At 35.3% G+C, this 15534-nt stretch overlaps 1 protein-coding gene across 1 annotated transcript in view; it reads right to left on the bottom strand.

Moving 5' to 3' along the window:
- Positions 1-5620: 5620 nt before the first annotated feature.
- The window catches only part of LOC136857026 (uncharacterized), a 53258-nt gene continuing 43344 nt past the window's right edge, over positions 5621-15534 (bottom strand). Inside the window, exon 2 of the mRNA XM_067135372.2 lies at positions 5621-6332. Coding sequence (XP_066991473.1) covers positions 5743-6332 — 590 coding nt within the window. The 3' untranslated portion in view covers positions 5621-5742. The remainder of the gene's footprint in view (positions 6333-15534) is intronic.

The raw sequence follows: 15534 nt of genomic DNA, 5'->3' as shown, positions 1-15534 counted from the left end.
CATTCTTATTTTTATTCAAGCTGTACTGTAGGGTTGGTCTTTCTTTCTATCGTCATCAGTCCTTGGATGCAGCTCTCCAATCCATTTCACCAGACTCTGTTCGGGTCCATGGCAAAATGGTTAGCGTGCTGACGTTTGGTCACAGGGGTCCCGGGTTCGATTCCAGGCAGGGTCGGGAATTTTAACCATAATTGGTTAATTCCGCCGGCACAGGGGCTGGGTGTATGTGTCGACTTCATCATCATTTCATGTCATCACAACGCGCAGGTCGCCTACAGGCGTCAATTCAAAAGACCTGCATCTGGCAAGCTGAACATGGCCTTGGACATTCCCGCACTAAAAGTCATACGCCATTTCATTTACCATACTCTATCCCACCCACTCCCCTATTTATTTATTTATTTATTTATTTATTTATTTATTTATTTATTTATTTATTTATTTATTTATTTATTTATTTATTTATTTATTTATTTTACAATTTGCTTTACGTCCTATCGACACTGATAGGTCTTATGGCGACAATGGGTTAGGAAAGGGCTAGGAAAAGGAAGGAAGGAAGCGTCCGTGGCCTTAATTAAGGTACATCCCCAGCATTTACCTGGTGTGAAAATGGGAAACCACTGAAAACCATGATCAGGGCTGCCGACAGTGGGATTGGAACCCACTATCAATAGAGAAGAGGAAAGCTAAATTTCTTGGACACGTCCTACGACATGACACCCTTCTCCACAATGTCTTCGAAGGAAAGGTCCTAGGGAAGAAGTCGAGAGGAAGACCACGTCTCTCATACCCTAGGAACATAATCACTCACCTTGGTTTTGCTCTTAGCCTTCAGATAATCGATGGATGGCTTAACAATAAAATTGAACACAAACACATACATAAATACTATGCTCTTCGCAGATGATCAATTTATCCTGCAGGATGATGAAGATAAACTCCAGAAATCAATACATCAGTTAAACACCATTTGTAAAAGTTATAATCTTCGGCTATCCAGAACAAAAACCAAAGTTATGGCATGGCAAGGGAAATATCCTATCAGAGCGAAGATAGTAATCGACAATCAACCAGTAGAACAAGTCACAAATTTTAAGTACCTTGGTTGTGAAATATCTTTTAATGATGATGACGAGGTGAAGAAGAAGCTTCATCAATTTCAATATATGTGTGGGACAATTCGCCGAACACTGAAAGGAAAAGTAAGAGAAGATACTCAACTTAAATTCTATGGCTGTACCAACTTTGCTATATGGAAGTGAGACATGGGTAGATAAAATAAGCTATAGGAATAAAATACAATCATCTGAAATGAGATTCCTAAGATCAGTGAAAGGATACTCCCTAAAAGATAAAATACGAAATGAAGAGAGAAGACAAAAATTAAATATATTCTCAATGAATGAAAGAATATTCCAAAACAGGATAAATTGGAAAAACCACGTTCTGAGGATGGATAACGACAGAATCCCAAAACTTGCCCTGGAATACCATCCTACAGGAAGAAGAGATATTGGTCGTCCTATGAAGAGATGGAATGAAATCTGAGGTCGGAACAGGCTATTATCCTAATCCATGAAGAGGAAGTAAGTAAGTAAGTAAGTAAGCTTAACAATATGTATCATAAACTTAGATGGATTTACTAGCCGAGTCGTCCATGGATAAACTGATTCTTGTCACTATTTGAATTGTTGTTGCCATTTAAACGTAGGACCATTAAAAATTAACCATCTTATCGTCAAATGTAAATCTTGTTGATGTTAAAATCCTTTCTAGGAAGCACTGATTTATTGTTACATTCTAAAACACATTAGGATTTAGTTGTGTACTAGCTGATGTACCCGTGCTTCGCTACGGGATTCTCAGAAAGACTGACTTGGTGGTTTTCCTAACTGAATTCAACATAGGTCATTCTACCTATCCCATCGTCGCATAAGACATATCTGTGTCGGTGCGACGTTAAGCAAAAAAAAAAATGGTATTCCGTGGTTTCCCATTTTCACACCAGTCACACCAGGCTGTACCTTAAAGCCAAGGCCGCTTCCTTCACACCACTATTCATTTCCTATCCCATCGTCGCCATAAAACCTACCTGTGTCGGTGCGACGTCATGCAAATTTAAAAAAATCCTCGGTACGCTGCAGTAATCCTATCTATCGGGGATGAGAGGAAAGAGAAGACAAAAACCACATCACAACAAACAATGGCCAATGTAGTGATATTGTTGATTCTATATTGCAGGCCTTCACATTAGTTTTCTTTCGACTCTGTGATATTAGGGTGTCTTACAAAATTATTTATATCGTAGACTGTAGTTCCTTATTCTCAGACTTTACATAGCGATTTTCACTAAATTCTGTTTACCCATTTTCTCGTGACTCGGCGCTGATATGGACTTTGTAACAAAAATCCAAATTCATGAATATCTCCGATTATGTACAGTATGCGGTACGGTAACAATGTATAAGACATAAGTGATCGGAAATTTAATAACTTCTTACATAACTACTACTAACTTACGACATTACTAAAGTTAGGTTAGTTCTGTAGTATTTATCAATACGACCACTAATAACATAAATAACTTATTTGAGAATTACATTTCAGACCTTCTCCTAAACTACCATTTCACTCAGCGTGAATAAAATAATTTGTAGCCTAGATTGCAGTGGTTCATCACTCGTCATTACATACCGATTTTCATTAAATTCTCTTCAGCCGTTTTATCGTGATGCGTGTACATACATACATACATACATACATACATACAGACAGACAGACAGAAATTACGGAAAAGAAAAAACTGCATTTCGTTGTCACTGTGGACATAACCGACACGGAAATACCATTCTTTTCAAATTGTGAGTAATGTACAGACAAAACTCTTATTTTATATATATAGATTGCATTTCAGGCCTTCCCCTAAACTACCATTTCACTCAGTGCGCATAAAATTATTGATAGCCTAGATTATAGCGACCTATTCCCCGACTTTGCATACCAATTTTCGTGAAGATACGATTACTAATAAAATAAATATTTGAAATTTAAATTTTAGGCCTTCCCCTAAACTACCATTTTTCTCAGCGTGTATAGCCTATATTGTAGCGACTTATTTTCCATCTTTGTCTAGCGATTTTCATTAAGACACGACCACTAATAACATAAATATTTGAGAATTAAATTTCAGGCCTTCCCCTAAACTACCATTTCACTCAGCGTGATTAAAATAATTTATAGCCTAGATTGTAGCGGTTCATCACCCGACTTTACATTCCGATTTTCATACAATTCTCTTCTGCCGTTTTCTCGTGATGCGTGCACATACATACATACATATAGACAGACAGAAATTACGGAAAAGTAAAAAATGCTTTTTCTTGTTACTGTGGACATGACCGATACAGAAATACCATTATTTTCAAATTCTGAGCAATGTACAGACAAAACTCTTATTTTATATATATAGATTACATTTCAACCTACCATTTCACTCAGTGCGAATAACATTATTGATGGCCTAGATTATAGCGACCTATTCCCCGACTTTGCATACCAATTTTCGTGAAGATACGACCCCTAGTAAAATAAATATTTGACAATTAAATTTTAGGCCTTCTCCTAAACTACCATTTTTCTCAGCGTGTATAGCCTATATTGTAGCGACTTATTTTCCATCTTTGTCTAGCGATTTTCATTAAGACACGACCACTAATAACATAAATATTTGAGAATTAAATTTCAGGCCTTCCCCTAAACTACCATTTCACTCAGCGTGATTAAAACAATTTATAGCCTAGATTGTAGCGGTTCATCACCCAACTTTACATTCCGATTTTCATAAAATTCTCTTCAGCCGTTTTCTCGTGATGCGTGTACATACAGACAGACAGACAGACAGACAGACAGACAGACAGACAGAAATTACGGAAAAGTAAAAAAAAGCATTTTCTTGTTACTGTGGACATGACCGATACTGAAATACCATTCTTTTCAAATTCTGAGCAATGTACAGACAAAACTCTTATTTTATATATATAGATTATTGCTATCAGGCCAGATGAAGTTGTGCTTTACTGTTGTTCGACTGGATTTTTTAAAAGAGCGGAATAAACCTCCCGTTGTGTCCTTGAATTTGTTCTTCTAGTATGAAATGTTGAAGTGGAGGAAGCCTACCCGCGAATTGCAAAATTCTGGTGGTATACAACATATAGTGCAAAATGAGTGAAATACCTCCTCTTTCAAATATTATATAGTTTTAGATCAACATAATTTTAAAAAAAAAAAGGAATTTCGTACTTGTTAAAAAAATTACTTGCAGAATCCAGAATGAAGTATTTTTTCCACCTAGAATGAATTCAGTGAACCAGGACTGGACATCCTTGATAAATTGAAATTAGTATAACTGGAATCATATTTGGCTTAAACGCACTACCTTGTAAAGTTTTTGCTGACAATGCAGCAGCAATTAAACTGAGTAAAAACGATAATGTGAGTGAAAGTTCAAAACATATAGACATCATGTACCATGTATGTAGAGAACTAGTAGAAAAGGGGTTCACTGAGTTTGTATATGTAGCATCAGAGAGAAATGCTGCAGACTTGTTCACAAAGAATTTATCAAACAGCAAGCTTAAGAGTTTCTGTAGGCTTATAGGATTGCATTGAAAGGATAATTCAGTGAAGTGTAGTTTTTTATATTTTGAGAAAAGGGGGGAGTGTTGGAATGTTGTAATTTTCTCATAAAAATAAAATGTCATGTATTATATCTTGTGTTAGTTATAAGAAAACAACATTAAGGTTATGTGTTGATAACTCAGGTAAATTGAGTCCAGTGGTTTATCTTGGTTTGCTTTGTTCTTTGAACTGCTTGGGCGTGTGTATGTGCGTGCGCGCGCGCGCGCCAATGTTATTATTATTATTATTATTATTATTATTATTATTATTATTATTATTATTATTATTATTATTATTATTATTATTATTATTATTATTATTATTATTATTATCATCATTATTAATTCCCCACTGCTCACATTGGCTTTGCTAGTATCTGTAACAACAGGACAAAAGAGACATATGTTCTGGACCATAAAAAAAAGGAAGAACAAACATGACCAGATATTGTAATAGGATCTGAACCATGACTGAGGAGTAATATTGAGGGTGTGGAATTTTTTTCCCAGAACTGGAGTGTTTATCATAGATACAGGATAGAATTGAATGAAGGGGGGGGGGGGGGTATTCATACTGGTGAAAAAAAATTTGTAAGCAATGAAAAAATTTAAGGATGAGAAATATGAAATTCTAAGTGTAAATCTCATCTCAAAAGATAATCTTGACGTTTTTGAAGTACACATACATGGAAGGGGTGATGCTGAGGGAGAATTATTTGATGAAGTATTAAGTTACGTGGGGAATGACACTGAAAGGAATGTGATTGTAGCGAGTGATCTTAATTTAACAAAGGTTTTATTATTATTATTATTATTATTATTATTATTATTATTATTATTATTATTATTATTATTATTATTATTATTATTATTATTATTATTATTATTATTATTATTATTATATCAATTGGTGCATAACTAATAGATTTTAAACCCATCTTCTAATATGCTCTGTGTTTCACCTCTGTATCTTAGAGTAATGAAATACATTGAGTACAAGATTACTAATTAATATATTTAATACTTTCTAATTTACATAGTTGTAACAGTCTTTACAAAGTTTTCACTTTTTTCCCACAATCTCAAGGGTTAGTCCACTACGTTGTTCCGATAATTTTTCTCTGGCGTCAGGAATTATAGATATCCGTATCTTCTCATTACCATCAAAGGAGTTTCTAGGAGGATCTGTTTGGCTGTGCACTGATCCCTGATAATTTGTATCACCAACAATGCCTGCTAAAGTTTCCTTCAATGCACTAACACTCCCAACCATGTTTCTCTGATTATGTTCATAATCTTCTTGACCTGTTGTTAAATTGTGGATTGAATTCTTCTGTCTAATCACTGACTTCAGAAGTCCATTAAGGGCATCCTGGAGCTGGTTCTCAGTGACCAACAACTCAAACTTTTCACGGTTTGTTTTATTTAATTCATCATTTCCTTCTAACATCCTTGTATTTTTAATTTCTTGAGGAGAATGAGATAATGAAACTGGCAATTCTGTAATCTTCTCCACAGCATAATAGGCCACTTTGTCGACTTTTGGCACAGGTATGTCGTGAACAGATGCTGACTGCTTTGAAAACCACTGTTTCAACTGATCAGCTACATCATGTTGTAATTCCCCACTGCTCACATTCGCTTTGCTAGTATCTGTAACAACATAAAAGAGGCCCATATTTATTGTTAAAATATTATTGGGTGACAATATTACAATTAAAACAGTTATCCCAAGGGAAGAGAATATTTTTATTTTGGACAAAAAAAAGGAGGGACAAACATGACCAGATATTATAATAGGATTTGAATCATGACTGAGAAATAATATTTTGGATGTGGAATTTTTTCCCCAGAACTGGAGTGTTTATCATAGATACAGGATAGAATTGAATTGAGGGGGAGTATTCATACTGGTGAAAAAATAATAATTTGTAAGCAATGAAAAATTTTAAGGATGAGAAACATGAAATTCTAAGTGTAAATCTCATCTCTAAAGATAATCTTGACATTTCTGGAGTATACATACATGGAAGGGGTGATGCTGAAGAGGAATTATTTGATAAGCTAATAAGTTTTGTGGGGAATGACACCGAAAGGAATGTGATTGCAGCGAGTGATCTTAATTTACCAAAGGTTAACTGGGAAGGCAATTTGAATTAAAATGTATGACCAACTAATGGTATAAAATTAATCTGGGAAGAACAGCTGAATCAGAAGTGATGGAACCAACTAGAGGGAAGAATATTCCAGAGGTGTTGATAAAATCAGATGAGCTCTAAAGAGAAACTGAAACGATAGATAGTATAAGTGATCATAGAGCTGTTTTTGTTGTACCGGTAGTTAAAAATAAAGTTGATAGAAAATAAGGTTGTAAACGTAGAATTGTTAGGCAATCTTTTTTCACAAAGGTTTTTTTTACTAACCACCTAACCAATACAATATTTATAATCAACATTTCAACTAGTTTCTTAGTTACAAATATTGTATTGAATAGGTGGTTAATAAAAAACCTTTCATTAAGAAAGAAGTCATATCCATCAAATTCATTGCTTATACTATTTGGCAATGCCATGCGATTGATAAGAGAGGCAGAGTTTTTAAAAAGCAACTAGATGAAGGAAACCCTCTTCACTGAGTTTTTTGTACATCCGTGCAGTTTTCTCTATATAATAGAGAAGACATGCATTAAAAGACCACTCTTTCTCTGTTTCTTCTTTTTTATAGGTAGATAAATGCCATTTTCTTTTCCTTCACTTTACTCTTTACCTATCATTCCACCAGTGTGTCTCTTTGCCTTTCACATTTCTGGATGTTCTACCACATACCTTTCCTGCACCATCCAACCAGTGCTTCTTTAAATCTTCTCCATTTATCTTCAACATTCCCCATCTCCGTCCTCGATACCAATGGTATTATTTCCCTTTGAAATTCTTCTTGTATGCTTTTCTCCTTCAACTTCCAACTTCTTAATAATGGGGGGTTTTCAATCTTTCCCACTTTCAGTTTTCCTGTCACAACTCTATGATATCCACCAAAGGCTTCTTCAGGCATGGCTGTAACATCTAAAAGGTTCTTCCGCTTGAAGGGAGTTTCCTATGGATTCTAAAATGCCACTGTATTTTTTCGTTATGTACATTACAACAATAAATGTCGAATTCAATGCTGAACAGTGAAGGTTATGTGCACCCTGTCGAGTCTTGGAATTGAAACTTTGGCAGTTATAAATATTTTTGAGAGCTTTCATGTTACTGGAAAAGTTTTCTGAAAAGAGCTTGATGCTTGTTTGCTTTGAGGACCATCTTGTTTCACAGAAAAGAGGTAAGTTGCAGATCTGCTTCCTTCGGAATGGACTTTCATGAAAAAAGTGAATTATTTCCTTGATGGTACCTGCCGCATTATTCACAACAGAGAGTTGCGGTCATTTATTACCAGGTTAAGTTTATGACAATCACAGTGACAGAAAATAGCTTTTTTGTACCTATCTTCTATGAGCTTGCATCAGGGAGACAGAGGGTTCGAGCCCCACTATCAGCAACCCTGAAGATGGTTTTCCATGGTTTTCCATTTTTCACACAAGGCAACTGCTGGGGCCATGCCTTAATTAAGGCCACGGCCACTTCTTTCCCACTCCTACGCCTTTCTTATCCCATCATCACCATAAGACCTATCTGTGTCGATGTGACGTAAAATAAATTGTAAAAGAGAAAATTGGTACCTATCTTTTATTAATTTTGCAACACTACCTTCACATCCTGCCATTGTAGTACAGCCATCATATCCTTGATCACATAGTTTGGTTAAATCCAAGCCAGAAAAAAATTCAAAATTTAGGTTGCGACTGACTTGGCATTCATTTCTTCCAAAGACTGAAACCTAAGGAATTCTTCACATACTTTTAAATCATCACTCGATATATTCTTGACAAACTGAATTTCTATTGACAGCTGCTCAGTTCCAGATATGTCAGCTGTCCCGGCAGCAATAACAGAGAAGGCATTGCATGAATTTAATTTCATAACCTGTATCTCTCTTAATTCCTGTTCACAAAATCCTATGATTTCATTTTGAATTCAATTAGAAGTGTACCTGGCATTTTTTGCAGAATTTGAGAGGTGTTCTTGAAGTACAGCACCTCCCACCTCCAGGCGTAATTCCCATAAATCATGAAAATCTCTGCTGTCTGACATTTTCCCTCCAAGTGAGATATCATGGGTGCCACAGAAAATAATAGTTGACAAAATTGGTTCCAGCTTCTTCCTATTTTATTCAATCTGATAGTGGAGGCTACTATTGATTTGATACCATGAGTTGCCTTCCTTCATAGATATCCACAAAGTTTTTCACCTTTTCTGATGATTCTCTATGCCAGTTTTATTTTATATGCTCTTTGGTGCTGGCATTGAAGTCCTTATAGCATAGAATAGAACAGCATAGCCACATAAATTAATCCTTGAACCACTGGCGTCTAAAAGTGCAGCTGGCTCTAGCTTACAAATCACCTTTAAAACCGTACATTACTTGTGGAGTCCATGATTTTAGCAATAATTCGTACGGAAAAGTGTCACATATATTTTTCTGTGTCAAGAACATGCCAATGTCTTTTCTGCCACTTTCATCTTTCAGAAACACTTTGTTGACAATGCCCCTTTGAAGTTCCACTTTATCACAGCATTGTTTTATATCTTGTGAAGATTCCGGTTCGCAAACGCTGCATTCTTTGTTCTCTTCAACACTGTCACTTGACACACTTATTTCCTCAGAACTTCCAACCCCCTCACTTAAGTTACTAAGTTTAGGCTTTTTGAAAAACCATCTTATATCCACCACTAATGCATAAACATAGCTAGGCCCTAAATCATTTTATTATTAGTAATAATTTATAACCGCTAAGTTAAATAGATAAAAATCACTAAATCACTTCTCACTACAATAGCCGCTTTGGTAACAACATAAACATCACAGGATCAATGAACTATTACACAATGATTCGACTGCAGATGATTTAACACTACAGGTTAAGAACCTACCACAACAATGGCAGGCTGCCATCCTATTATAGCAATCATTACTTTGTTCACAAGAAATTAGGCACCATACTATTGCACACCTTAAAAAGAACAATATGCAGCATTTTGCAGCACAAATAATGACCGCAGTTAGATGAAAAAGCATCAAATTAGGTGAGAGCACAATAAATAATGCACTTCGTAAGCATAACGTACGGGATTAATGTCTTACCAGTCAGCAACACAACCTTCGTTTAGGGGTTGAGCTTTGCTAGAGGTGTGGTAATGTCAAAAAATATCTCCAGAAAGTGCTTTTGCTTATGGTCACTGCCGAGGACAAATTCCTAAGGTAGCGTACGAGGGGTGGCAAAAGTCGCCATTCGTGATAGTGTAATGGAAACATTTCCATTAGTGGCCAATGTATAACATTATTAGAACATTTTTCTTAAATATAAAAACTAATATAATATCTGCAACATTAAATTATTTACAGATTTTTCCAGTTATAACAGATGTTAGATGACTGTCAGTAACTTCAAATTATGAAATAATCTGGTATGATATTAACAATTGAACATCGACCTTTTTAGAATTCCCAATATTGACAGTGCCATTGATTGATTGATTGATTGATTGATTGATTGATTGATTGATTGATTGATTGATTGATTGATTGATTGATTGATTGATTGATTGATTGATTTTTATTAATTTGGAAAAAGTGTTTGGAATTAGTTATCCTTTTTGATATTTTACAAGTCACAGGCCATAACTGTATCCCTAAGGTTTTAAATGTAATAGTTACAGGTAGAACTGGGAAGTATTGAGTAAAAGTAATCAAATTACCTGTAACAAACACTTTCCTAGTCATTTTACTTGTAATTGTTACTTTTTACAAAATGTAGATTTTATTCATAATTTACTTCTTGAAGTAATAATAATATAATATGTAATCATTACATTCTAGTAATCAATCTAATCGCAAGTAGAAAAGGTGTGGGGCGGGGGGGAGGGGGTGGAAAGTGATGATGAACTTGTTCAGTTGCAATACAACAGTACCAGTAGCTTCATCAGTGCTGGATGAAACACTTTCTTACCTCTCCAGTACTTCCAAAGACATTGTACTTATCCTACAATATCCATTATTGCTGGGGTAGTTTTTAATATTAAACACAGGTACTCCTTCAAGTGCCCCTGAATGGTATAATTTCAGCAAATGCCAAAAATATACTTTTCCCCAAAGAGATCGAGGCTTAGCAATGAGGATTTTAATAACAAATAATTTTGTAAAGTATAAATGGCACTTATTTGAAATGTTAAAATTCACTAACTAAAATAATAATTATGGGAATGATCATTTTGAAAGTTCCAAGGTATCTTGTTTAGTCTCGCATAGTGATGGTACCCACTGAATGTCTCTATGCTAAAAAGAAACACACCATGAAGTAATATATTTTTTCCTTGCCAACTTTTGTATCACTCCAGTCCCACGTGAAAAATAAAGTCAGTGATATCCTAACGGCTAATGTTCTGTGAAGTAATTGTAATTATACTGATTACTTATGGAAAATAATTTTAATTGTAATTGAATAAAATACTTCTCAGATAACAGTAATTCAGCCCAAATACTTCTTTCTAGTATTTTTCCCCCAACATGGCAGGTTTGATCCTGGCTCTGTCCGGTAGTGTTTGAAGAGCTCAAATACATCAGCCTCGTAGATTTACTGACATATAAAAGAACTCCTGCAGGACTAAATTCTGGCACCTTGGCATCTTCAAAAACCATTTAAAAAAGCACTGCGATGTAAAGCCAATAGCATTATTATTATTATTATTATTATTATTATTATTATTATTATTATTATTATTATTATTATTATTATTATCATCATCATCATCATCATCATCTAGTACTTTTCCCAACACTGAATGCAGAGAATCTGATTCTAAAATTTATGTAACTGAATGAACTCTTTATGATTTAGGCATTTGAGATGTTCATTAGATAAAGGAACACTCTGAACATGACTAATTCCTGAATTACTTATTATCATTGTACAAGTTATTCACTTCAGTAAATGATTGTCTTTTTATTTATATTGATGCTTTCACAGCCGGTAATTGTAAACATAATATAAGTTTTTAGGCTTTTTGCACGTCAGAGAACAAGTTGAAATTCTTTATTGGCGTCTCCGAAAACCATAAAAGTAGTTAGTGGGGTATAAAGCCAATAACACTATTTATTATTAAATTTTTTATGGTTTGCAGAGATTAAACTTAAAGAATTCACCTTGTTTTCTGACTTGGCAGAGCCCCAAAAGCTTGTTATCATGTCTACGATTGTCTCTCACTCCCTTTTTTTTTTTTTTTTTTTTTTTTTTTACGCAAGTATCAAATTTGTACACTGCTGCACAAAAGTCACATGCTACTGAATGTGAAACTGAACAAAACAGTTTGATATAGGAGTGAAACAGGATTGAGTTTGCATTTGAAATATTTCACTTTCGGTACTCCACCACATCTTGGTCTCTTAAATCTGCACCCTTTTTCATCAGAGCAGGGCCAGTGATTCCATCTTTCCTTATATCATTATTATAAATACATTATTTATGTTTTTTGTTGTATTAGATTGTACCTCATAGAGATTTCTCTGATAGTCTATTAAAAAAGTACAGCCATCTTCGAAATTCTTGAAATAATCAATTGGTGAGTAAGAAGCCTCAAGATCTGATTTAAGGTTTACTTTTTACAGAGTGAGCAGATGAGTCAACCATTTATTATGATTAATTTCAAAATCATCATAATAATAATATTTAATATTAAACACAATGTGTACATATGATTTTAAAAGTAGAGAAATTCACTGTCAATACAAGGTTTCATCTTTTGCACAATGAGAAAGAGGAAGTGTTCTTTGTATGCAGTCAAACAGGTGGTATAGTGAACAATGTGAGCCACAGATTTCACAAAAAATTGGGCAAGTTGGCCGTGCTTGCATCTGGGAGATAGTGGGTTCAAGCCCCACTGTCAGCAGCCCTGAAAATGGTTTTCCGTGGTTTCCCGTTTTCACTCCAGGCAAATGCTGGGGCTGTACCTTAATGAAGGCCATAGCCCTGCTTCCTTCCCACTCCTAGGCCTTACCTATCTCATTGTCGCCATAAGAGCTATCTGTGTCAGTGCAGTGTTAAGCCAATTGTAAAAAAAACTTTTTTTAAAGATTTCACTAACACGGTCGCTGGATACCTGGTGAAAACCTTTCTTATTACAAATACGGTGATGAAAGCCATGAATTGCTCCTCTTATATAGAAGTAAAGGTGTTATATAAAGGTAAAGGACCTCAGAGTTCTCTTGGCTTGTACAGATAGATTGTGCTAGAATTTGCAGCCCTTAAGATGCTATCCAATATAATTAGGGACAGGGTCTTTGACCGGCTGATGGAAATCATGCCAATGGAACAATATGGGTTCATACCAGTGAGATCTACTGTACAAGCAGTTCACTGTCTACTCGAGTATATTGGAGATTCAAGAAGGAAACCAAATGGGCTCTCTTTCACTGTATTCATCGACTATATGAAGGTAATTGACGGGATAAACCATAACATCCTCATAGAGAAGCTCAAAGCTGTTTTAGGACCTCCAGTTAATAATCAACATCAAGGAAGGGAATGTAATAAACATCAGTCATGGTCATCTTCAGAATCATCATCTTCACTACTACTATATTTCGTTAGTGTAATCAGAGTTGATGGGATATAATTTGAATTTACTACTAATTCATCTGAAAAATAATCTCTCTCCTCATCACTTTGTGCTATACTCAGAGTTGGAAGTAACTGAGTAAAGTAATCAGATTACTTGTAACAATTACATTCTTAGTAATCTTTCTTTGTAATTGTTATTTTTACAAAAAGTAATTTTTACTTGTAATTTACTTCTTGAAATAAAATGTTAATTATTCCATTCTAGTAATTGTTACTTTCTGGTAACTGATATACATCATATGGAAACAGAAATGAGGAAAAATTAAATGATGGTGAAGATAACTTTATAGTTTCACCAGTTCTGGATGAGGTACTTTCTTATTTCTTCAGTACTTATCCCAACAATGTTCTTAAAATTAAACACAGCTATTCCTTCAAGTGCTCCTGGAAGGCATCTTTTCACTAAATACAAAGATGTACTTTCTCCCCCCAAACAGGTCACCCCCCTGTGGGTGGGGGCGGTAGAATAACACCCATGGTATCCCCTGCCTGTTGTAAGAGGCGACTAAAAGGAGCCTCAGGGACTTTGAACTTTGGAGCTGGGTTGAGGACCACGGGGCCCTTAGCTGAGTCCTGGCATTGCTTCCACTTACTTGTGCCAGGCTCCTCACTTTCATCTATCCTATCCGACCTCTCTTGGTCAACTCTTGTTCTTTTCTGACCCCAACGCTATTAGGTTTGCAAGGGCCAGGGAGTCTTTCATTTTCATGCCCTTCGCGGCCCTTGTCTTCCTTTGGCCGATACCTTCATTTTTCGAAGTGTCGGACTCCTTCCATTTTTTCTCTCTGATTAGTGTTACATAGAGGATGGTTGCCTAGTTGTACTTCCTCTTAAAACAATAATCACTACCACCACCCCAAACAGGTTGAGGCTTACCGATGAAAATTTTAAGAACCAATTATTTTATGTATAAAATAAATAGAAAATGCTACAAGTCATTAACTAAAATAAAAATGCCATGTAGCTATTGCTAACCTGATGCAGATCTTGTAAGCAGGCACTTCGATAAAGGAGCGTGGTATCTGCCCTGTATGGGAAACTACTTGTTATTGTAGTGGCAGATAGTATTGTGTAAATTGCAGGATGTTGGGGACATTACAAACACCCAGTCTCTGAGGCAAGGGAATTAAAAATTTAAGGTTTAAAATCTCATATCTGGCTGGGAATTGAACCAGGAGCCCTCTGAATCAAATACGACTATACTGACCATTCAGCCAAAGAACCGGGCCTTAAAGAAGATGGGGAAACATAATTTCAAAAGTTCCAAGCTTTCGTGTTTACTCCTCACTTAATATCTCTACTAAAAAAAAAACTAAAAAAAACAAAATGTATAACATCTTTTCCTTGCAAACTTTGGTATTGTTACAGCCCCATGGGGGAAAAGAAAGTCTGTGATTTCCTTAAGACTAGTGTTCTGTAAAGTAATTGTAATTGTACTTTTAACAATAAACTTGTCTAAAAATAATGTATAATTGTAATTGAGTAAAATATTTCTCAGGTAACTGTAATTCTGCCCAGTTATCTTTTTTCTTGTACTCTTCCCATCACTGGCTATAATTACTACATTCTTACTGGAATTATGAGTTCCATTTTCTTTTTTCACATCATTGTCAGATGCCAAAACAGAATCATCTGATTCATATCAATTTACTGAATGAACAGTTGCTTTATTTCTTCTTTCCCTCTTCTAACCTAATCTCTCTCCTTGTGGTTCTATTGTGACCCAGTGTATCCTGGAAATGGTAGTGGTGGTGGTGGTGATTATTGTTTTAAGAAGTAGTTCAACTGGGCAACCATCCTCTATGAACACTAATCAGAGGGAAAGTTGAAAGATTAATAATGAAGACAAAAGAAACGTAAGAGCCACACAGGTTGTGTGTCTTAATGACAAATGAAGTTGGGACAGGTTTGACAAATTGAAGGAAGTATGTCTATTTTAAAGAAGAATGTAGAAGTTCTGCTCAGTAATGTGGAAGAAACCACCCTACACACTGTGGAAGACAGGTCAGATAGGTGAGACAGCTTCGGCTATAAAAGTCTACAGGCAAATATCAGACGATTAGACCCCAAGGTAATGAAAGAAAG

The sequence above is a fragment of the Anabrus simplex genome, chromosome 1, assembly GCF_040414725.1.
Source record: "Anabrus simplex isolate iqAnaSimp1 chromosome 1, ASM4041472v1, whole genome shotgun sequence".
In the NCBI taxonomy this organism is placed as follows: domain Eukaryota; kingdom Metazoa; phylum Arthropoda; class Insecta; order Orthoptera; family Tettigoniidae; genus Anabrus; species Anabrus simplex.
Note: the sequence above shows the minus strand (reverse complement) of the source record. Positions and strands in the feature narration are given on the sequence as shown.